Below are 23,424 nucleotides of genomic sequence, written 5' to 3'. Positions count from 1 at the left end.
GAGGCCCCATCTGATCTATCATGCGAATGTAAAAGATTCCCAGAGCCACCATTCCAGGATGCGCAGAGGAGCTCTGCGTGCTGCCCTGGACAACATTTGTCCCTCAACCAAATCACTAAAATCTGGTTATCCGGTCGTTATCACATTGCTGTTTGCAGGACCTCGCTGTGCACAAACTGGCTGCTGTGTTTTCTACATTAAGACAGTGATTTCAACAGTAATTAGTTGGCTGTAAAAGTGCTTTGGGGTGTTCTGAAGTCATGAAAGGTGCTATAGAAATGCCCGTTTCACGTAGCAATGAAGGACCTAAATGCTTGATTTAGACACTCCTTCAGCAGCATTGGTTCACTCAAACCCAGTTGGCGTATTAACCCTGTGCTGGGGAAGGGGTGGGTCCCAAAATTGGTACTCCCCAAAGAAGATTTTCTTACCCCATGTGCTCAACATCCCTGTCCCACACACGAGCAGTCTTCTTTCTACATGAGTCTGGATGGTGAGTGTCAACCAGCAATTGGGTAGCATTGGGAAAGGGGCAGTCTTATCGGGGATCGATCCAGTCCCGTCTTTTCTGCATCCCCCCCACCCCCCGCCCACCAACCACCCCCATGCCTCATCCCCGTCCTGTCACCACCTAGCATCGGAATGACACTCGAGGATGAGATCCTGGAGTGTCTTGATCCCCGCTTTATCTGAAGGGTGGGTCCACACCTTCAGGGAGTATGGCGGTGTCGAATGAGGAAGACGCACAATTCGACAAAACCCGCCTAAGTGCGATTACAACCGTGAAACTGTTGTCAGGGGAGGAACTGTTTGGCTGCACTAAGTCCACCTGTAATTTTAGATTCCGTTGTATGTGCGCAAGCCATGGCCTGCGGAGGGAGCCGGGTCTGCTTTGTGTAAAGTGCACAGCTGTCTCCAATAGTCCCAATAACTCCTTTGGCAGCCTTCCCGTCCTTGATCTTTAAATAAAAATGTTGTATGTTTTTTTTAATGCTTTTAAGTGAGTTGTAAAGCGCACAGCGCTGCTTGATTTATGAAGTGCCTCTTGAACCTTTTTAGCAAATAGCCCATGTCGTGGGAGCTGCTGGACATAGCGGCGGCAACATTGTGTGTGTGTGTGTGTGTGTGTGTGTGTGTGTGTGTGTGTGTGGTTTGTTTAGTTGTATGGCCCTTGACCCACTGTGGGCGCGAGGGCTTATAGGTACGGTGTTAACCTCAGGCCACATTGCCCCCTGCAGCGATCCATGCCCTCCTTTGAATCATCTGTCCAGGGCCCTACCCCGTCACCTTGTGCACCTTCAAGCAATGTCCAGTGAGAACTGGAGTGGGGGTGGGGGCGCGGTTTGGGCTGCCACGCGATGCCTGCCATAGTTGCATAGCCTACTGCCACTCACTTTCTAGGCTCAGGCAAATAAAAATGCACACTCTGGCCAGAAAATGTGCCCTACTGATTGTGGGCGCTTTGGGGAGGCACTTATATCTGCATAGTGTGTGTACAATACTACAGAATGTCACCAGAAATTGGCATAGTGTGGGTACACAGCAAAATAATTTTTACATTTTAAAACAAAAACCAAATGCGCTGCCAGTGCTGTACTTTATAAAATTTTGCACTTTGGATGTGGTGATGAACAATCAGCAAATGGCGTTGATAGATGGTTTTATTGCCTGTCCCTAAAATAGGAGGATCGTTACTATTTACAATAAGTAGGTGCCTTCTGGTTGCACTTCCTTATAGTGCTGAGTTTTTTTTTTCTGTTGTTCTACTGAGATAATGGCATGAGATCGAAATTTGAACCTTTTCCACACCCCCCCTCCCCTCTCTCTGCGAGGGGAAATTCCACAAACCTAATGTTTGTTTGGTGCTTTAACAAAGTGACAGCCAAGAGGAAATTGCTGACCCTTTCCAAGGTTGGTCTGTTTTGTGAATTTACACATTCTTTCTTGCTGGTGAACATTCCATTGTTCATCATGCCTGCAATCACACCGAGTCCCTATTATTGCCATGACATCAGTGGATGGAAATGAGGAAAATTTCCATACTGTTGTATAATGCCATCGTTCTCTGGTGTCTGCTGTTGTATATAAACAGTACGCTCGCTCAGCCTTGGGTTCTTTCTTTGTTCTCTTAACTTGGCTGATACACAGAGACGCGTCTCCTCTCATGCTGCCAGATTATGGTTCCTCTTGCGCTGATGGACCTCCTGATGCCTTGTCCAAATCACCAATGTTTCAGTCTAGACGATGAAGAAGAAATAGCTTGCATTTCTGCAAGGTCTTTCACAACCTTCAGATTCCACAAAGTGCTTTGCAGCCAATGAAGTATAGCCACTGTTCTAATGTAGGGACAATGGGTCAGCCCCCCCCACCCCCATATGTGCACAGCAAGCTCCCACAAACATCAATGCAATAACGACCAGATTATCTGTTTCTTTTTTTAGTGATGTTGGCTGAGGGCTAAATGTTGGCCGGGACGCCTCTTTGAAATAATGCAGCAGGATCTTCTGTCTCTACCCGAGAGAGCAGACAGGGTCCTGTTCTCCTCAAAAATGGAAGGCCACTAGAGGGAATTTAAACTGAAGGAAGCAGCCAGGTGGATGCTGACTGGTATTTTCCATTGCAAAGTCATAGCTGCTGAATCTGTTTAACCAGCTTCGTAGAGTAAATGTGTACCAAGGTGTAAACAAGGTTATTATAATTCTGATCGTGTGATGGATTTTAAACCTGACAGATCTATCTGTGGAGGGGGCAAAATGTGCCAGTTTTATGCCCTGAGTTTCCGATGGAAATTAGTGCGGGCATAAGATGCACCTGGGCCCTATTTAAGGTATAGCCAGGCAAATGATAGGTTCATTTCTACCATAAGGTCTGCTGATCTAATTTGTGTCACTAGAAAGCTAAGGGTTAACTAAGGGCAGCAGGTGGTGAGGGATGAAACTGGAAGCTTGAAGATGAATTGCTTTTTCATTAGACAGGATTTTATAACTTTATCTTGGATTGGTCTTGAGTCAGGTTTTTAATGCCCTATATGAAACTCCTAGTTTCATTTGGAAACTTTCCTCAATGCTGTTTTTTTTTTTAAATTTTGGGGAATTTCTCTCAAGTGAAGGGGACACTGCAGTCTGATTTTTTTTCCCCACAGGAGTCCCCCTCCTTCTGACTTTACTGGTTGGAGAAGATCAGCGAACCAGTTGGGAAGTCAGCCCCTGAGGAACATCGTTCCCCGCATGTATTCACGTAGCTGTGTGACTATTGGAGGGTTCTTTTGTGTGCAGGAGTTCCTGAAGCTGCCACTTGTTCTAGGGCGTGCTCTGCCATGTCTCTGTGGTGCCACAAAGAGTGGGATTGGGGATGGATTTGCCACCATTGCTGTCATCTGCCACACATGTTCAGAGCATCTCTGCAGTCCCTTCAAATGGTTGTGATGTCTTCTCATTGCAGGACCTATTGGGATGAGTGTCCAAATGCTCAGGGGCCAGGGTTTAGTGTCACCCAAGCTTCTACTCGAATGCCTCAGACTGCAGCTCCTCGTTCCCTTGTCCACCTTGTGTGTTGAGGGCACTGGCACTGATTCCTTGCTGTAGCATCTTTTTTGCTTCCAGCCTCTATGGAGATAAAGAAGAATGATAGGTGTTGTTAATTTTCTGCTGCCTAATTGCTTTCTGTAAGGGTCCCTCAGAGTATGGCCCTCAAAAAAAAAAGAGACACCATTTCTCATCATTCACCATTAGTGTTCAGGGTAAACTCCAAAACTCCACCCCCCAACAGCATGAGCTGACTGAGTGAGTGCTCAGGATTCATAGTGCTACTGCAACCAGCTCCTTCCCCGTCTCTCCTTGCTGCAGCCTGTCCATCTCCGGAAATGCACGCAATCATTTCCTGCATGACTATAAGAATGCTGTTTATTGTTGGACGCGGACTGTTTAATTTGACGGCCATTGGAGAACTTTCATCACTTCTCATGGAATTCACACACAGATGGTGAAGTTTCAACGAACGCCCACTATTTAGCGCTGTGCCCATTTAACTGAAGCCTTCCGTGAACCGGTCACGACAGATCGTTCAATATGCCCTAGTGACACCCTCAGCTGCCTGGGCCCTGAGCTCTGGAATTCTGTCTCTACGCCGCACCACCCCCACCCCCCCCCCCCCACCCCCCCCCTCCCCCCCACCTCTCCCTTCCTATAAGAGTCCACATTTTCGCCAAAATCTGACAATGTCCCACCACAGAACAGGTGCCGGATCATGGAACTCAGAATTTCGGGAGGGCCATTTCTTTTAAATGTTGGGGCGTGGTTCGATGTTGAGCTAAAAATAATGAGTTAAATTCCCAGTGAGTGGGTGGTGAGGCGCAATAGATATTGTTCTATATAAAAGGGGGAGGGAGTTCCTTGGCCTTTTTGCTCTGTTGTGAACACTGACTCATTCACCTTTTTACAAACTTTATCTGGTCTATCAAGTTTTTTAGTTTAAATTCCATAACATACAAGCAGCATGTTGCACTGCAGGTAGTTACTGCATGCTATTTTTACATGCAACATGCTACATGAGTTGTCACTGTGAGCTATTTTACTTTCAAATCTTGATGTGATATTGACAGTGGAAACTGAGATCCTTCCATTACCATGTCCATGATTGGCTTGGGCACTGAGTTTTGCTGGGCTATTTGGCCATGAGGGCATCACAGCCAAGTCTGATCCAATCCATACCCAAAAGCCTACTGACATGCACTTTCCAAAAGAAATTGCCAGGATCCAGTCAGGAGTGGAAACCCAACTTGATTTTTACCCACCCCAAGGTGTGATATCAGTACCCTGACTGCTGCCCTCAGCTGGGTTGAGTTGAGACAACAGACAAGATCTGCAATTCTTCTGGTATGTTTCTGCCAACTGAATGGGGAGGGCAGCAGCTCAATCACCCTCCCTTCCATGATCAACCAGCTTATTCAAGTGAATCTGTTAATGGTAAAAGTGCAGATTTTATATAAAAAAAGATGTCTCTCATTTCTCTCAGAGTGCCTACTGCCTTCATTTGCATTTAAGGGTGATTTTACCTGAGTAAGTCCGTGACTGCCAGAGGAGAACTGTGCCCAGTGGGAGAGTCGATCAGAGGACTAGCTCACTGGGCCAAAGCTTGGTCTCCAACCCGAGCTGCCATTGACTGCAGCTCCTCACTGGGAGAGTTGAAACGGGCAAATTTCCCCTGTTACTTAAAAGGTTTTTCCAACAATTTTGAGTTATTTGAAGGCAGCTATCAAAACCGCCAGTGTCATTACCATTCAGTGATCTCGGAACTCCATCCTGAATCAGAAAAGCTTGTATCCTGAGTGACAGAAGCAATATTTGATGTTTATGGAATAGCAAGCGCCTTTATAAACTTCACAGGAAAATTCTGTAAACTTAAGGAATTTTTTTATATAATTTCCTCTTTTAGTTTTTGAAAACAAGGATAAAATTGTGATCATTATGGAGTACGCAAGCAAGGGTGACCTGTACGACTTCATCAATGAGAAGCAGAGTTTGACCGAGCAAGAAGCCCGACGTTTCTTCAGGCAGATTGTATCTGCCATCCATTACTGTCACAAGGTATGATATCAGACGGCATCTGCTAAACAGCTTGGCTATCTTGGTGGGTGGCAGAAGGGATTCTGACACAAATCGATTTTCAATGGGCTTTGTCTGCACTAGTAAAATTAGTTAACACTTTGCAGCTCACACAGCTGAATGCAACCTTCACACAAATGCAGGCGCACATCATCTCACACTCACACTTACTTTCTTTCTCTCTCTCTTTCCCTTTCATTCTTCCAAACGACCATGCGCAAATAGGAGCAGAAGTGGGCCATTCGGCCCCACGAGCCTGCTCCACCATTCACGGCTGATCTGTTTGTGTTTCGATTTCCACATTCCCACCTACTCCCAATAACCTTTGATTCACTTGCTGAACAAGAATCTATCTCCCTCCGCCTTGAAAATATTCAATGACCATGCCTCCTGAGGTAGAGAGTTCCAAAGTCACACAAAACTTAAGATAAGAAAATTGTCCTCATCTCTGTCCTATAACAGTGACCCCTAATTTGAAAGCAGTGCCCCTTAGCTCTGGATTCACCCACAAGAGGATATATCCTTGTCAAGACCATTCAGGATCTAATATACTTCAATTAAGTCACAGCTCGGTCTTCTAAACTCCAGTGGAAACAAGCCCGGTCTGTCTAACCTTTCCTCATAAGACAGCCCACTCATTCCAAGTATCAATCTAGTAAACTTCCTCTGATCTGCCTCCAATGCGTTTACATCCTTCACCGAATGAGGAGACCAAAACTGCACACAATATTCGAGATGTCATCTCACCAATGCCTTGTATGACTGAAGCATAACATCCTTCCTTCTACTTTCAATTCCTCTCGCTTATGATTCATTTGATGATTCAGTCCACACTGTTAAACCAAGATGGGTAAACAGGAAAATCCTAATTTGACCGTGGGTCCACCTCCCCCAACTCCCTTACAGGGTTGATTTTGGTTATAGGCAGAAATTGGGGTGCTAGAATTATCCTGAATGCCTTCAGTTAAGGAGGTGGGTGGGTGAGGGTCGTAAAGCAGCCAGGTGACCTGTGCTGGACAGTATGCACAGGCTGGTGCCTGGTGAGTCGGGATTGGGCTTGGCTATGAAGCCCCATGTGGTCAAATAGCTCGCTATTTAGACTTGTAGAACAGCTGCTTGGGTGAGGGATAGGATGGCTGCTAGCACCTATGGAACTGGAATGCTCTACCACCGCCACCACAAACCTGGGAGTAGAGGTGCTAACAGAAAGTAAAACCCTTAAACTGGCATGCATTGTATTTTAATGAAGGCTAGTGGGAACCAGAATGTTTCAAACAATTATTTAAGGTGTAACCAGATTCTTCACGGATAAAGTCACAGGCTTGAATGATAATATTCTGTCTAAATTAGAATGAGCGCATTGGGTGTGTTAACAGGTGTGCCGCACAAGCCAATGTGAATGTCCCAACAGTGGCAATTGCCCCTGGCTGACTTTCTTTGATGCAAATGATGATGACGTTCTCTGCTGGTAGGCTTGGAGGGGATGAGGATGGGGAAGGAGTGTCTGACCTTTCTGGAATCCAGGCTCCCTTTTTACAGTGCCCTTCACGCAAAGGTCAAAGTGATGTCTCTTTTCAAAAGTAAAACGGGCAAGCATCGCAGGATGTTTTCTCTTTTTAAATATTTGTTTTTTCCTTTTCTTCTTCTTTTGTAACCTAACCCCTGTGTTTTCAAGAGTAACTAGACCAGCAAGAATGCAGTCAACTTCATTGACACTTGAATCAAAAATTGAGGAATGCGTGGGAGAGTGATGTTCTTTTTTGTCTCAGTTGAAACCTTAGCTGGGAATGTCAGAGATCAAGAAGCATTTTACTGTAATTAAAAAACATTTACAGTTTCACTTTTCCTCCCCTTCATTCACTCTTGCATCGGGTGTGGTCCAATTAGCAAGCTTCCTTCACATGTGAGCCAGACAGTTAATGTTGGCCAGACGTTTGACAGTTTAACAAGTAAAACATCAGGTGGTACTCCCACTCGTGTTTTCCCGTAAAGGTGAATGGATGATGATCAGGGACAGGATCTCATGGCAGCTTCCACCTTCACCTCCCCCCGCCCCCCCTCACACCTCATCACAGTTGGACAGGATGAGTAAACTTAGCTTGTATTCTCTTGGGTAGCAGAGATTATAGAGTGATCATATGGAGTTGTTTAACATTATAAAAGGATTGGATGGGGCTGAAACAGAGAAAATACTTCCCCTGGTGGGAGAATCGAGAACAAAAGGGGATCATCTTAAAAGAAGACATGTTTAGGAAGAAAATTGGGAAGCACTTGTTTCTCTCTCTTCTGATTTAAAATGATTGTTGCTGGGTTCAGATGAGTTTTCAAGACTCTGATTAATAAATTTTTGACTAAGGCCATTGAGGAATATGGAGCAACAATGGGCAAATGGAGTTGAGATGCAGAACAGCCGTGATCTAATTGAATGCCTGAACAGGCTTGAGTGGCTGAATGGATCTCATATTGAAGGCATCCCTTGGCAGCAATGACCGTAATATGATTGAATTTTACATTCAGTTTGAGGGAGAGAGGGGTGTGTTCAAGACTTTGTGTTTAAACTTAAAAAAGGGAAATTATGAAGGCATGAAAACAGAGCTGGCTAAAGTGAATTGGCAAATCAGGTTAAGGGATAGGTCAATAGAAATGTCGTGGCAAACATTTAAGGGGATATTTCAGAATACACACAACAGATACATTCCAAAAAGTATGATAAAGTCCAAGGAACAGACCAGACACACCATCCGTGGTTAACTAGAAAGGTTAAAGATAGTGCCAAAAAGAAACAAGTTATAGGGCCAATGCTCACTTTGTTAGAAAGTGAGTCTGGAGAAGTGATAATGGAAAGCAAGGAAATGGCAGATGAATTGAGCAGGTATTTTGTATCAGTCTTCACCATCGAGGATACAAGTAACATCCAAAAAATAGCTGCAAATGAGGAAATGGAAGGGAGGGAGGAACTCAGGAAAATTACAATCAGGAAAATTACAATCACCAGAAAAGTGGTACTGAGTATAGTGTTGGAGCTGCAGCTGACAGGTGCCTGGGTCCTGATGGACTTCATTCTAGGGTCTTAAAAGAAGTGGCTAATGAGATAGTTGATGCATTGGTTTTAATTTTCTGAAACTCCCTAGATTTGGGAAAGGCTCCATTAGATTGGAAGATAGCATATGTAACTCCATTATTCAAAATAGAGGGAGACAGAGTGGGAAACTACAGGTCAGTTAGCTTATCGTCAAATGAGAGGGAAAATGTTAGAAGCTAATATTAAAGAAGCAATTACAAGGCACCTAGATAAGTTCAAGGTAATCAGGCAGAGTCAACATGGTTTTGTGAAAGGGAAATCATGTTTACCCAACTTATTGGAATTCTTTGAGGAAGCAACATATGCCATGGATAATGGGGAACCAGTGGATGTACTGTACTTAGATTTCCAGAAGACATTTGATAAAGTGCCACTTCTAAGGTTATTGTGGAAAATAAAAGCTCATGGTATAGGGGGTAACATACCGGCATTGATGGAAAATTGGCTGGCTACCAGGAAACAGAGTAGGCATAAATGGGTCTTTTTTCAGGTTGGCAAGATGTAACGAGCAGTGTGGCCACAGGGATCAGTGCTGGGAGCTCAACTGTTTACAACTTATATAAATAACTTGGATGAAGGGATAAATGGGATGGTTGCCAAATTTGCTGATGACACAAACATAGGTAGGGAAGTAGTTTGTGAAGAGGACATAAGGAGGTTACAAAAATATATAGATCGGTTAGGTGAGTGGGCAAAGATCTGGCAAATGGAGTATCATGTGGGAAAACGCAAAATTGTCCATTTTGGCAGGAAGAATAAAAGAAGTGTATTATCTAAATGGTGAGAGATTGCAGAGCTCTGAGATGCAGAGGGATTTGGGTGTCTTAGTACATGAATCGCAAAAGGCTAGTGTACAGCTACAGCAAGTAATTAGGAAAGCCAATAGAATGTTAGTGTTTATTGTGAGGGGAATTGAATACAAAAGTAGGGAGGTTGCGCTTCAGTTATACAGAGCACAAGTAAGACCACATCTGGAGTACTGTGTACAGTAAAGGTCACCTTATTTAAGGAAGGATGTAAATGTATTCGAAGCAGTTCAGAGAAGGTTCACCAGACTAATACCTGGAATGGGCAGGTTGCCTTATGAGGAAGGGCTGGATAGGTTAGGCTTGTATCTGCTGGAGTTTCGAGTAAGAGGCGACTTGATTGAAACATATTAGATCCTGAGGGGACTTGACAGGGTGGATGTGGAGAGGGTGTTTCCTGTTGTGGGAGAATCTAGAACTAAGGGTCACTGTTTAAAAATAAGGAGCTGCCCATTCAAAATGGAGATGAGGTTAATTTTTTTTCAGAGGGTCGTGAGTCTTTGGAACTCTCTTCCTGAAAAGGTGGTGGAAGCAGAGTCTTTGAATATTTTTAAGGCAGACATGGATAGATTCTTGGTAAGCAAGGGGGTGATAGGTTATCGGGGGTAGGCAGGATGCAGATTTGAGGTTACTAACATCAGCCGCGATCTTATTAAAAGGGTCAAGGAGCCAAATGGCCTACTCCTGCTCCTTATTCGTATGGCCGCCACCTCCTCTTACCGTATTTTTCACCAGGAGGTGAGAACGCTGAATTTACCTTTGCACCAACAGCTGGCATACTGCCACTGCCTGGGCAATTCCATTGCCGTTAACCCTTCTGTCCATCAGAAAGCTAAAATTCGAAGGCTCATTTAGCTAATCCCAGTGCCTGTTAGTCCAGTCCCCACTCAAGAGCATTGTCCCAAAAAAAAAGCATCCAGGATTAAAAAAAAAAGAGGAATACACGAGACTTGAATTTCCTGTTTCTTATAATGTGTTTCTTTCCACCTCAATAATCCAGCATGGTTTACAACAAGCTCCTCTTGTGTTTTCATAATGTTCAGCTACATGCAGAAATTGTTTCCAACCACCTGGGTCTTTTAAAAACAAAAAAAAGTTGAAACAGATGTCGGTAAGTCAATTCGACCGGCTCAAAATAGACAATTGTTCCCTATTAGTAATAATTCCATTATTTCAGTCCCCATCGTAACATTGTGCAGGATCTTTTTAGAAGCTGTCTGAATGGATTGAGGTTGGCGCAGCAAGGTAGGGGTCGGGGGGAGGGAGTTGATGGCTGTGGGTTGGGGTGCATTAGAGGGGGAAGGCTTGTTTTTCTCCTTGTACAGCGACTGATGATTGGTCCCCAGGTACATCAGCCTCAGTGGAGCAACCGGCTGGAGGAGAGCAGGATGGAGAGCGCGAGCTGGAGAGAGAGCTAGCCTGCGTGCTTTGTGTCTTGGCCCTGTGCCACTTTGCGTTAGAGAAGTACAAGTTGTGTACAGGGATCAGGCGAAGCCTGTTTCCAATTGAGCCTAATTTACAAGCACTGTGTTGACTGCAGGTGGAGAAAGACAGTGGGGGTGGTGGGAAGAGGAGGGTAAAAGCATGCCAGAGGTGAAAGGTCAATCTGCTATGTCTCCCACACCACCTCCACATAAAAGACTTGACTTATTTTCCAGTTCTCTTCGGACAAGACTCGAGGTGGGGGGGGAGGAATGAAACCTTTAGGGCTCCTGTTCAAATATTCTTTCATTCAAGGAGAGCCAAGAAACTTAATGGACAATTGTTTGACTCAAAACACAACATAAATATTAGGGCCTCAAAAGAAAAACATTGAAAAATGGCACCTTATATTATTTTCAGTACATCAGGCAGTTGGAATCAATCGTCTACACCCCTTGGTATTGCAGTACCACATTTCCAGTCCAAGGTTCATTCCCAGCCATTGTTGATCTCAGCCGAAGCTTCAGAAAGGGGATCCGTAGTTATTCTCTGCAGCCCTGTGGTAAAGTAAGGAAAGATTCAACTGAGCTCCCCATTCCCTTTGTAATCCAGTGAAGCACCTCCTGAAGTATTGGAGCCCGTATGATGCTGGTCAATTTTGGATGAGGACTCCAGGTCACATGTTGAATCCTCCTGGACTCCAACTTGGACCTATCTTCTGGAGGATTCAGTAGGTGACCTGCCTCAAACTGCCCTGCCCATCAAATATCCTTTTTAACAGAAGGGTCATGAGGACTCGAAACGTCAACTCTTTTCTTCTCCGCCGATGCTGCCAGACCTGCTGAGTTTTTCCAGGTAATTCTGTTTTTCTTTTTAACAGTTACTTCATCGTAAGGAAGGATACACATGTGCTGGAGGCAGTAGAACAAAGGTTCACTAGACTGGCCCTCTGGTTCACTAGAGGGTTGTCCTATGATGAGAGGCTGAGTAAATTGGGGTCTATAGTCAAATTTTGAAGGTGGTCTCACTGAAATCTGCAAGATACTGAAGGGGCTCAATGCTGAGAAGCTGCTTATCCTAGCTGGTGAATCTAGAACACGGGCACACTGTCCTTCACTGTCGCTGGGTCAAAATCCTGGAACTCTCTTCCTAACAGCACTGTGGGTGTACCTACACCACATCAACTGCAGCGGTTCAAGAAAGCAGCTCACCATCACCTTCTCAAGGGCAACTAGGGATGGGCAATAAATGCTGGCCCAGCCAGCGAAGCCCACATCCCATGAATGAATTAAAAAAAAAGGACTCAGTATAAGGGGCCTATCTTTTAGGACTGAGATGAGGAGAAATTTCTTCACTCAAAGGATTGTGAATCTTTGGAATTCTCTCCCCCAGAGAGTCGTGAATGCTCCATCGTTGAATACGTTTAAAACTGAAATGGGCAGACCATTGGCCTTTCAGGGAATCGAGGGATATGGGGAGTGGGCAGAAAAGTAGATTTGAAGCTATGATCGTATTGCATGGCAGAGCAGGCTTGATGGGCAGCGTGGTCTACTCCTGCTCCTGTCCCTCACGTTTGTATCAAACTCCCAATCCGTAACAGCATTGTGGTATTGTTTTTACAGCATGGACTGTAGTGTTTCAAGAAGACGCTCCACCACCACCACCACCACCTCATAGGTCAACTAGGGATGGCAATAAATGACTGCCTTGCCAGTGATGCTCCCATTCCAAACAATGATGTATTTTTAATAAACAAAAAAGCTTGAAGAAATTGGAAACACACTCTCCCTATGATTTTTTTTTCCCCCAATTGTTCAGGAGATTTATTCCTGGAGGTTCCAGCACAATTTTGGAGGGTTGGGCATTCCCAGGGAGGATAGGTTTGGGCTGCGCTGTTCTGCCATCTGAATTTGCATATAGCCTTCTAGCACTGGTACTGTGACATCTATAGTTATTTGGACATTATTGGAGTGGGACAATACTGTGCAGAGCTGTAGCCTAGCATGAACTAGTTAACACCACTGGGAGAAGTTGGAAGAAAAATTGAGGAGATTCAAAAACAAGCGGGCTGCATTGACTGTAAGGTGCTGAAACATTTGCATCCCATTCTGCTGCTGGGACCACACCAGCACCCAGCCTAGCTTCCTCTGGTAGACATGGGGTGCAGTCTCTTACCTGGCTTGCGGGTAGACATCACATCCCAAACTTTGGAAGAGCTCTAGAATTTCATTCTTGCCTTTTCCAGTTAAACTAGCTGCCAGGCATCAGCACATTGAGCACCATGGAGAGTGCACAAACCAATTAAAGAAGTGCAAACAATTGGATAATGAAGTTATTTTTGTCTCTGTGGGAGTTTGGAGACCTTCTCGAATTAACACTGTTGCATGGAGAGAAGGGGGCAGGGGAACTCAAAACTCCCAAGCCTCCGACCGCTAAATCTCTTCAACTATGTGGTAAAGCCAGGATTAATGGAGAAATGTGTTTGACTGTCTCTTAACACCCTTTTTGGAGCTAAGCTGAAAATTTATGGTCTTGATTTGGTTTCCTGTTTTCCAGAATGGAATTGTGCACCGGGACCTGAAGCTGGAGAATATCCTGTTGGATGCCTTCGGGAATGTCAAGGTAAGGAGTGCAGCTTCACCAGACTATCAAAGTATTGCTGAGGGTGCAGGTTCTAAGATAAAAGGGTGGGGTACCCCTCATTCATGTGGTGGACTTGCTTTCAGATACCTCCATGGTCTCACCTCGCCTCTCCCTATCTCTAACCTCCTACAGCCCTCTGAGATCTCTGCTCCTCCAACTCTGGCCTCTTGTAGCGATTTAAAACCACGGCTGCTCACCAAGTGTAACCATGCCTTCAGCTGCCAAGGTATTAAGCTCCGGAATTCCCTCTCTAACCCCCTCCACGTCTCCACTGCCAATGTTAGAAATGCAGGTCCCTTTTAAGAGTAATTCAGGACAAGCTTCAGAGTGAATTGAGAGCAGGTGATGCTCATTGAAGCCTGTACTTAAAAGCTGGGTTTTTCCCCCAGGCCGTTTGGGCATGGAAAGGGTTCAGAAGGGAAGAGTGGAAACTGTTATTTGTACAGAACTATCGTTTTACAATAAAATAATTGGGATTCAAAGAATGTCATCTGCTGCCTAGTTTGGTAAATGGATGTCCACCAATGGATCATCCAAGTCTCTCTCTCCCCCTTTAAGATGCTTCTCGAAACCTATCTCTTTCAGCAAGCTTCTGGTTTCAGCTCTAATATTGCCTTATGTGGCTCGGTGTCACATTTTGTTGGATAACGTTCCTATGAAGCACTTGGGACATTTTACTTCGTTAAAGGTGCTATATGAGTATATGTTGTTGTTGGCTGTACACAGGAAAATCTGTATCTAGAATAAAAATGGTATTATATCTTTTATTCAGTGATTGATGGTCCTCAGAAACTTTCTGAAGGATAAAGTTTCAGAAGTGTACATGATTTTTATTTTATTTGGGGAGTTGCTGAAACAAGATGTTCCTGTCTGGAAAGCTGCTCCACGTCAGGTTTTGTTTCTGTCTCTACGTTACTGCGATACTCTGTGGCTCGATAAATCCTACCTTCTTGCTCTCACAGACTAAATTGATTAAAATGGTAACTGCAGCCTCTCTGTTCACTTACAAACCAATAAATGGGATTGTTTTGTGATGGGATCTATAAAAGGTCAGTGTAACAAACACACATTGTCACCTAGCAACTGTTGCAAACACTCCCAACCTTAACTATCTTGGAGAGTCATTCAGTCCCAGTCCATTTTATTGCTTTTCCTGAGCTCTTTTCAGTTGCGATGACCGTCTCCGTTCCCCTCTCTTCCCCAACCCCACAAGCTTCTAAATCAACCTGATCACAACCATGGCAGGCCACCCATCCGTGATCTGTGCCCAGTAAACGGTTTAAACCATAGTCACGGTTGTCTGTCTGTGTCAAGAGCTGCCTGTTGTTGGGGACTATTTGGTCCCAAAGATCTAGTGCTCCAGTTTAACTTCACAAGCATTGATTAGAATTAGGTATTGTTCTCCCTTTCTCTTTTGCATAGAAGTAACAGCACAGAAACAGGCCATTCGGGCCAATAGGTCTATGCTGGCATTTATACTGCACATGAGCCTCCTCCCACCCTACTTCATCTAACTCTATCTGCATGTCTTTCTCTTCCTTTTCTTCCTCATTTACCTATCTAGCTTCCCCTTCAAGGTATCTATGCCCTTTGCCTTAACTAGTCCATGTGATCAAAAGTTTCACTTTCCTACCACCAGAAGTTTCTTCTGAATTCCTTTCTGGCTTTATTGTCTTTTATTTATGGCTCATAGTTTTAGACTCTGCCACCCTGTGCAAACGTCATCTGCACATTGAGCCTACCAAATACCTTCATAATCTTAAGAGATCTCCCTTAAGCCACCTACATATGAACATACAAATTAGGAGCAGGAGTAGGTCACTTGGGCCTGCTCTGCCATTCAATAAGATCATGGCTGACCTGATTGTAACTCAACCTCACATTGCTGCCTATCCCCGATAACCTTTCACCCCATTGTTAACCAAGAATCCATCTGCCTCTACCTTAAAAATATTAAAAGACTCTGCTTCCACCACCTTTTGAGGAGGAGAGTCCCAAAGACACTCAACCCTCTGAGAGAAAAAATTTCTCCTCATCTCTGCCTTAAATGAGCGACCCCTTATTTTTAAACAGTGACCCCTAGTTCTAGATTCTCCCACAAGAGGAAACATCCTCTCCACATCCACCCTGTCAAGACCCCTCAGGACCTCTGTCTTTTCTCAGCTACAGAAAAGAGCCCCAGCCCGTTCAGTCTTTCCTGCATTCCGCTGCATTCATGTAAATTTTTTTTCTTTTTTGCAGCTTCTTCTGTGCCTCTTTATCATCTTTCTTTGCAATTGTGGTGGCCAAGACTTTACACAGCACTCAAAGTGTGGTTTACATAAGAAATAGGAAACAGGAGTAATACTAATGATATTTTTATCGGCCTAAGAGTTTGCATCAACATAGACCAGGGACTGCATTGCATCGCTGAGGACTTGATACCTCCAGTGAACTGCTTGGTCCACTGCTTTGCTTCATGTTAGATGCAGGCGTTGAGGTGATTGGCAAAAGAACTAGAAGCGACCTAAGGAAGAATGTGTTTTGTTTGTTGAGTAGTTGATTTGGAATGAACTGCCTGATAGGGTGATGGATTCAATCGTGGCCTTCAAAAGAGAATTGGATAAATAGCTGGAAGGGAGAAACTGGGGAAAGGTCAGGGGAGTGGGATGAACTAGCTCGCTTGAAGACTTGATGGGCCGGAAGGCTTCCTTCTGATCTGTGCTATTCTATAGTTCTCTGATACAGAGAAAGAGCTCTGTGAATATTCATTCAATTATACTCCCTGTTTGGGACCGCAGGTTGAAATTCTAAGAACAGAAGGACCCCAACCGGAGAATGGTAGTAGGATGTTAAGGAGCATTGATCAATCCAAATGAGTAAATTCCAATCCACAGATGCTTTTCAGTGTGCAGTGGATTTCCATAATGATTAAACAGGATTTACAGATTCTGAGCCGTACAATGAGTCATTTAACCAGGTTATAACCGTAAAATACTGTTTCGTCAAATTGGGGTTGGGAATCTTTGGAATTCTCTACCTCATCAAGGGTTGTGGATGCTCAGCCATTGAGAATAAAAATAAAACAGAGGTGAATAGATATTTGGGTACGAAGGGGCATGGGGAGAGAGTGAGAAAGTGGGGTTGAGGTCGAAGGTCATGTTCTCGTTGGACAGGCCTGAAGGGTCAAATGGCCTCGTTCAGCTCCTATTTCTTATGTTCTTAATCTTGAGCCTTGTAACTTATTCTAAGATCATGGCACCTACTGCATTTGCTTATTAGTATTTTTCTGCTTTAGTTTTCTCCTGAAGGTGCAGTTGCACAAGTATTTCTATCCCCTCGCCCAGCTCCCTCAATAATGTAATATCTTTTAGGATGCTTGATCGTGAAAAGCCACACACGTAAGCCTAATCCTATCACCACCTGACAATAGCCCCCATGCACTTACTGGCAGGGGTCATGAGGTGATGAGTGGGAGCAGGGTGCCCTGATTGATTTCCTCCTCTCTGCCAAGGAAGCACCGGAGCAATTTGAGATCACTTCATTCAAAAGGCCCAACTGCCTTGTAAATGGCAGCTGAAACATACCCATCGAGCAAGCATTCCCCATTAACTGGGGTGTGCTGTGTGCATTGGTCCCTCTAAATTTTGCAATGTCGTCCATCTGACCTATTTGTGTTCCAAGTCTGTTTACATTTTATTGCACTAATCTGGAGGCCCATGACCTTCACTCAAAACTGACCCTGACGCTCGACTTACTGGTTAATTTTTAATGCACAAAATTGAAAGCATTGAAGGAGGGTGAAAGAGTAGATGGATTCAAACTACAGATCAGCCTTGACCTAATTGGATGATGGAACAGGCTCAAAGGGCTGAATGGCCTCCTCCTGTATCTGTCCTTTAAGATTCCCCCTGAAAGATTGAGGCAATGGGAAGGACTTCATTGCATGGCATTTTCGCATTCCAGTGCATGTTTTGATGGGAATGATGCTCAAGTGTTAGCTGAATTGTTTGGAGGGTTAAGGGCAGCCCAGTGGCTCACTGGATAAGAACAGTGCCAATGTGTGTTACTGAGCCATGAACGCCACTCTACTGCCTAACTGATCTCAGGCTGGGGCATGAGAACTAGCCTCAATGCCCCCAGGATTGGCGAGGGAGAAAGGCAACCAGGGAAGAAAGAACCTCTCAGCATCCCAAAGGGTTTTTCAACCAATGAAGTACTTTTAAACTGTAGTCACTATCATAATGCAGAAAACGCAGCAGCCAATTTGCACACAGCAAGCTCCCACAAACAGCAATGTGAAAATGACCAAGTAATCTGTTTTTATCGACATTGATTGAGGGACGAAATTTGGCCCAGAACACTGGGAGCGCTCCCCTGCTCTTCTTGCAATAGTGGCAGTGGGGTCTTGTGCATCCACCTAAGTGGGCAGATGCCTCAACTGAAACTCAGCAGCTCCAGCTCCTGGTGTTGACACTGGGAGTGTCGGCCTGCACTTTTTTTTTTTTTGGTCCTCAGTATTTCAGCCTTTTAAAATCTAAATGCAGAATTCCCTCACCCTACTGCCATCCAATAACCCTTGCTTATAAATGCTTGAATGTGCTGGGACAGAATCAGACACTGTTTACTGCCCTCCATTGGGAATGCAGCTTGCCAGCCCTCATTGTCTAGACTGGCACTCGAGGAGTGGCCACTGAGGGCGGGTATAGTTGGTCGGTGCTGTAACTGCAGGAAACAGATGGCGAGAAGAAGGAGGAGGTGACCAACTCCCCATCATTGCCTCCCACCTCCAGGTCTAATTAAATAGGTCGTAGCTGGGTTTTATTTTCTTGGACAAAGTAAAAAGAATTTTTGGCTCAGCGCCTGACTGGTGTGTTAGAAACAAGCCCAGAGAGACCCTTTGGGAACCTATTCAGTCCAGTCCCAGATCTAGCCTCTCCTACTTATGCTAACCCTGATAAAAATGTAATTACATACATACCATCTGTCAGTTCCCCTCAGCTTGATCTGATCCAAGCACGTATAATTCTCCTAAGTAAATACACTGCAAATTGCACTGTTTGCTTGTTTAGAGTCTTTTAACCATCTTGTGGACATGTCACACGTTAACTTATCACTCACAATGAGTTGTCACTTGAACTTTTGATGTGATTTAGATTTACAGCATGCAAAGGTCAAGCAATAATGATGGACCTTCTCTGCTCTAAAGTCATCTTTCTAACCTTGTCTCCCCAGATTGCTGATTTTGGTCTCTCCAATTTGTACCATCATGACCGGTTTTTACAGACCTTTTGTGGCAGCCCCTTGTATGCGTCTCCAGAAATTGTCAATGGCCGCCCTTACCGGGGACCCGAGGTGAGTGTGCACTTTTCCAATTTGCTCCCATAGTGTTTTTTTTTTCAATGAGCTCTGTTACCTGGTACAAGAAATGGCTACTTACTCAAAGGAGTTCTGAGGCATCCCTTGGAAATCATACTCATTTTTTCACCTGTGCATGCCTACCAGGAATCTTCCTAATCGGCTAAACCAGAGGAGACCTGAGATTGATTGCAAAGCTAGAGGCCATAAATTTATTTAGTCACTAATAAATACAATAGGGAATTTGGGAGAAATGTCTTTAACCAGAGAGTGGCGAGAATGTGGAACTCAGTATCACAAGGAGTAGTTGAGGTGAATAGCAGAGGAGAATCTAGACAAGCACCTGAGAGAGAGAAAGGAGTAGAAGGATACGCTGATAAGGTGAAGCGAAGTAAGATGGAGAGAGGTTCCTTTGTTGCACAGGCTCATTGGACCAAATGGCCTTTTTCAATGCTATAATTTCTATTTTAATTGTGTGGTCTTGTGACTTTGGCTGGGCTTGGAATAGGCCCACAGTATATAAGAGGAAAAATTTAGCTGAGTAGCAATCTTTATAAAACATCTGATTATGGAATGTTAGCAAATAAACCCGTGAGGCCTTTCCTTTGAGACGTGTGTTGACATTTTACACTTTGTTAGCTTTAAGCAAATGTAGTAACAATCCTCTTAATCCAACCTAACACACAAGAAATAGTCTTCATAACATGCAACCAAAATAACACTGATGTGCCCATACACACGAGGGTCAGAGAGTCCCTCTAAGATTTATGCTGTGGATTACTACAATATATTTATTATGCACCAAGTTTAGAGAGGCTTTGAGCTAGGATTGTAGAGCTGAACAGTACAGTGTAATGAATAGAGCCAATTTATGTGTATTGTTTTGAATAAAAGGTTATCCTACGTTCACCACTATATTGCTGACCTCCAAAATCTCCTTGGTTTGGTTTCCCAGGTAACATGTATTTTGTTCCCCCTGGCAGGTTGACAGTTGGTCCTTGGGCGTACTGCTCTATACCTTGGTTCATGGTACCATGCCTTTTGATGGGCACGATTACAGAAACCTGGTTAAACAGATCACCAATGGAGAATACCGTGAGCCTACCAAACCTTCAGGTAAAGAAAATTCTGAATTCTTATAGCACCTTGTATAATCTTGGGACATCCCAAAGTGCTTTACAACGAAGTGCCCTTTTAAGCATGTTCACTGATGTAGTATTGGAAACATATTGTAGGCAGATAGTTTGCTACAGAGCCTTATTGTATTCCTTTAATTTCTGTTTCTATTGTGGTAAGGTAAAGGGCAGGCAAATTTACTGCCCAGCTGAGATTAGCATTAGTGCCTTGTGCAGCTATCAATCCTGGGACCTAAGCACCAGCAAATGCACGTTCCAGTTGAACTATTAGCAGATTATATCACACGGTTAAACGTGCATTTTTATATTGACTCACTGTCAACGGTATCAGACCCTAACTCTAACTTGGATGGAGTCCCATTCTTCCATCACCCCTGCGCTCATTGACTTACGTTGACTCTCAGTCCACCAATGGGGCGAATATAAAATTCTCATTCTCATCTTTGTATTCAAATCCTCCATGACCTGTTCCCTCCCTATATTTGTAACCTCCTTCAGTCCTACAGCCCTCTAAGATATCTGTGCTCCTGCAATTCTAGCCCCTTGTGCACCCACAACGCCCCCCCCTGCAATTTTAATCACTCCACCATTGGTGTCCATGCCTTCAGCTGCCTGGGCCCTAATCTCTGGGATTTTCTCCTTAAACCTCTCTGCCTCTCTACCTCCCTCTTTCCTCTTTAAGCTGCCTCTTAAAACCTACCTGTATGACCAATTTTTTTTTGTCACCTGTCCAAATATCCCCTTATATAGCTAGTGTGAAATTTTGTCTGATTTCAGTCCTGCGAAGCACCTTGGAGATATTTCACCTATGTTAAAAGTGCTATATAAATAAAAGTTTTTGGTATTGTTGCTGTTACTGCAATTGTAATTGGAAACAGTGGTGGTTCATATTTAATTTCTTTTGACCGTATCTCAGATGCGTGTGGGCTGATCCGTTGGCTGTTGATGGTGAACCCTGACCGTCGAGCCACCATTGAAGATGTCGCTAATCATTGGTGGGTGAACTGGGGCTACAAGACCCCAGCCTGTGAGATGGAGTCGGTGAAAGACTACGAACCACCGGTGACGATCACTTTAGACTGGGTGCAGCGGTCATCCCGCATTGTCTTCGAAAGCAGCTCAAAGGTGCGTTGCTTCTTCAAGCAGCACAGCTCACCGCTGGAGCGGCAGAGGTCACTCAAGAAATCGAAGAAGGAGAATGACATTTCACACTCGCTGCAGGAGGGGGGAGCTTCTGAAAGTCAGGGTAAGTCGCTGCTGAAGAGGCCAAAAGGAATACTGAAGAAAAGGAACAATTATGAACATCGCTCACACAGTGCAGGCAATGTCAATCACTCTGTGCCATTGGAGGAGACTCTGTTCACCCATAAAGACTCCAGCACATCAGCAACAGAAACCAATAATCAGCAGCCCAATGCTGCAGCTGCCCCTGCACCAAAGAAAGGGATACTAAAGAAACCTGCAAAAAGAGAATCCGGCTATTACTCTTCACCAGAACCGAGCGAGTCAGCAGACTTGTTGGACTGTGAGAATTCTTCTGTCTTTGAGGCGGTGACTTTTGACATGAACCATGCCAGTGGCAATGGCTCCAAAGACACAGCATGCAGGCGCAAAGGCATCCTTAAACACAATGGGAAGTTCTCCTCCAGCAGCACGGACTCTTCAATGGGGAGTCCCACTCTGAAAAGCTTGGGCTCCTTCAACGAGTTGGCCTTTTCCGACATCAGGCTTTCATCAAATCGGAGCTACCCGTCGAGTGCGGTAAGTGAGGACAGCATCCTCTCCTCCGAGTCCTTTGACAGGCTCGACCTCCCTGAGGGCCGGCAGGAACGCAGCCAGATGCGGAGCTGTGTCTCGGCGGACGACCTGCTCCACCTGGAAGGATCCGAGTCAGACTGCAGGCCGCGTCTTCGTAAGATGAAGTGTTTCGCCGAGTTGGGTGACAGCAACTTTTCCCTCATGGACCTTGATAATGTGACCGAAGTCTACAAAAAGGCTGTGGCAATTTGCAATAAGCTGATCTGAGTGGGACAATCTGAATCGCTCTGTTATATCTGCATCCTAATGATTCATTGTGAATGATTGATGTCAAAGCAAATGTGCTGCGAGAGGGAAGATGAACAGGACAGGGGTGCATCGGAGATCACAGAATGTGTCTTTAAAAAGAGGAACGAGAAGCGAATGTAGAGCAAAGCGAGGGTACAGAATGTGAAAAAAAAGATTGGCGGTTGTCGAATGGAGCCAAGGCATAGTGCAAGGAGACACTTGTTTCTTCATTAATCTAATGCAGTGTTTCACCTTAAGAATAAATGGAAGTTGTCTAAAATTGGGCCTAGATCCTGCATCGAAAGACACTAGTGTGGTGGTCTGGACTTGCGCTATAAACACTGAAATGAACAGTGGAAGCGTGATTGTGTAAAGAAGGCCGATAAGATTGAAAACATAAGATAAGGGCTAAGTTTAGGAAATAATGGCATTTGCAGAAGGAAGAGATATGAAATCCTTTTTTCCCCCTCTTTTTTTTTGAGGAAAAAGAAAATGTACTAGTGACTGGGGAGAGGGGGTGGTTAGTGTTGGAGAATCTTGCAATATTTGTGGTAGTAAGATACCACCATTCTATTTACCTGTGCCATTGCTGGATAATAAATCTACAGAAAGTGCTTTTCCGCAATGCTACGGACTGTTTGAGCATTGCCTGTTTCGTTGGTCAGGTAATGGGTACCTTGTGTACCCATGTAACAGTCCCTGCCTAAAACAATAAGTATACAAGAAAATTGGGCGGTTACACCAGACCGAAAACTGATTTTACTATTTATGTGACAAACATATATATATTGCCTGTTAATTTATTTTTCCCTCTGTCTCAGACCTCTGGTCGTGTGTAAATAAGTGAATGCCGAAGAAGTTTAATATTATAATAGATTTTTTTTTCTACTGCTTAATTAATAATGATTTTGGCCATAATTCTATGAATGCAGTCTTTAATTTGTAACGGAACCCAACTGACGTGTCTGTCTGTGTGTCTGTCTGTGTGTGTGTGTGTGTGTTTTCTTCTTTGCTGGTGGAAGAGTTGATGCCATAAAAGTTTTTGACTCTTCTAAGCACTGGGCAAGTTTTAGCATTGAGATACAATCAGAATACTGAAAGTTCATTTCTTCACTATCCAAATATATCATTCCACATTTGAATGTTGTGAGGGGGATGCAGTGTCCCCATAGCGTTCTTTTGCCAGCTATATTTTTATGTACTGTCCAATTCATAATGATGTTTTGCCTTTCTGACTGAATGTATTTCTAGTGACATTTTCTCCTCTTTTTCAAATGAGTACTTGAATCCCACTCGGGCATGCCCCGGACTCAACGTTATTGGTTAAAATCCTTCATGTCAAAATGGGC

At 44.3% G+C, this 23,424-nt stretch overlaps 1 protein-coding gene across 1 annotated transcript in view; it reads left to right on the top strand.

The window, feature by feature from the left end:
* Nucleotides 1–23,155, top strand: part of nuak2 (NUAK family, SNF1-like kinase, 2) — a 41,651-nt gene extending 18,496 nt beyond the window's left edge. Inside the window, exons 3-7 of the mRNA XM_041196054.1 lie at nt 5,434–5,585; nt 13,470–13,535; nt 18,771–18,890; nt 19,877–20,009; nt 20,946–23,155. Coding sequence (XP_041051988.1) covers nt 5,434–5,585; nt 13,470–13,535; nt 18,771–18,890; nt 19,877–20,009; nt 20,946–22,054 — 1,580 coding nt within the window. The 3' untranslated portion in view covers nt 22,055–23,155. The remainder of the gene's footprint in view (nt 1–5,433; nt 5,586–13,469; nt 13,536–18,770; nt 18,891–19,876; nt 20,010–20,945) is intronic.
* Nucleotides 23,156–23,424: the final 269 nt, after the last annotated feature.

This window comes from Carcharodon carcharias, chromosome 9 (genome assembly GCF_017639515.1).
Source record: "Carcharodon carcharias isolate sCarCar2 chromosome 9, sCarCar2.pri, whole genome shotgun sequence".
Taxonomy (NCBI): domain Eukaryota; kingdom Metazoa; phylum Chordata; class Chondrichthyes; order Lamniformes; family Lamnidae; genus Carcharodon; species Carcharodon carcharias.
The sequence above is the reverse complement of the archived record's forward strand: the minus strand, read 5'-3'. Positions and strand labels throughout refer to the sequence as shown.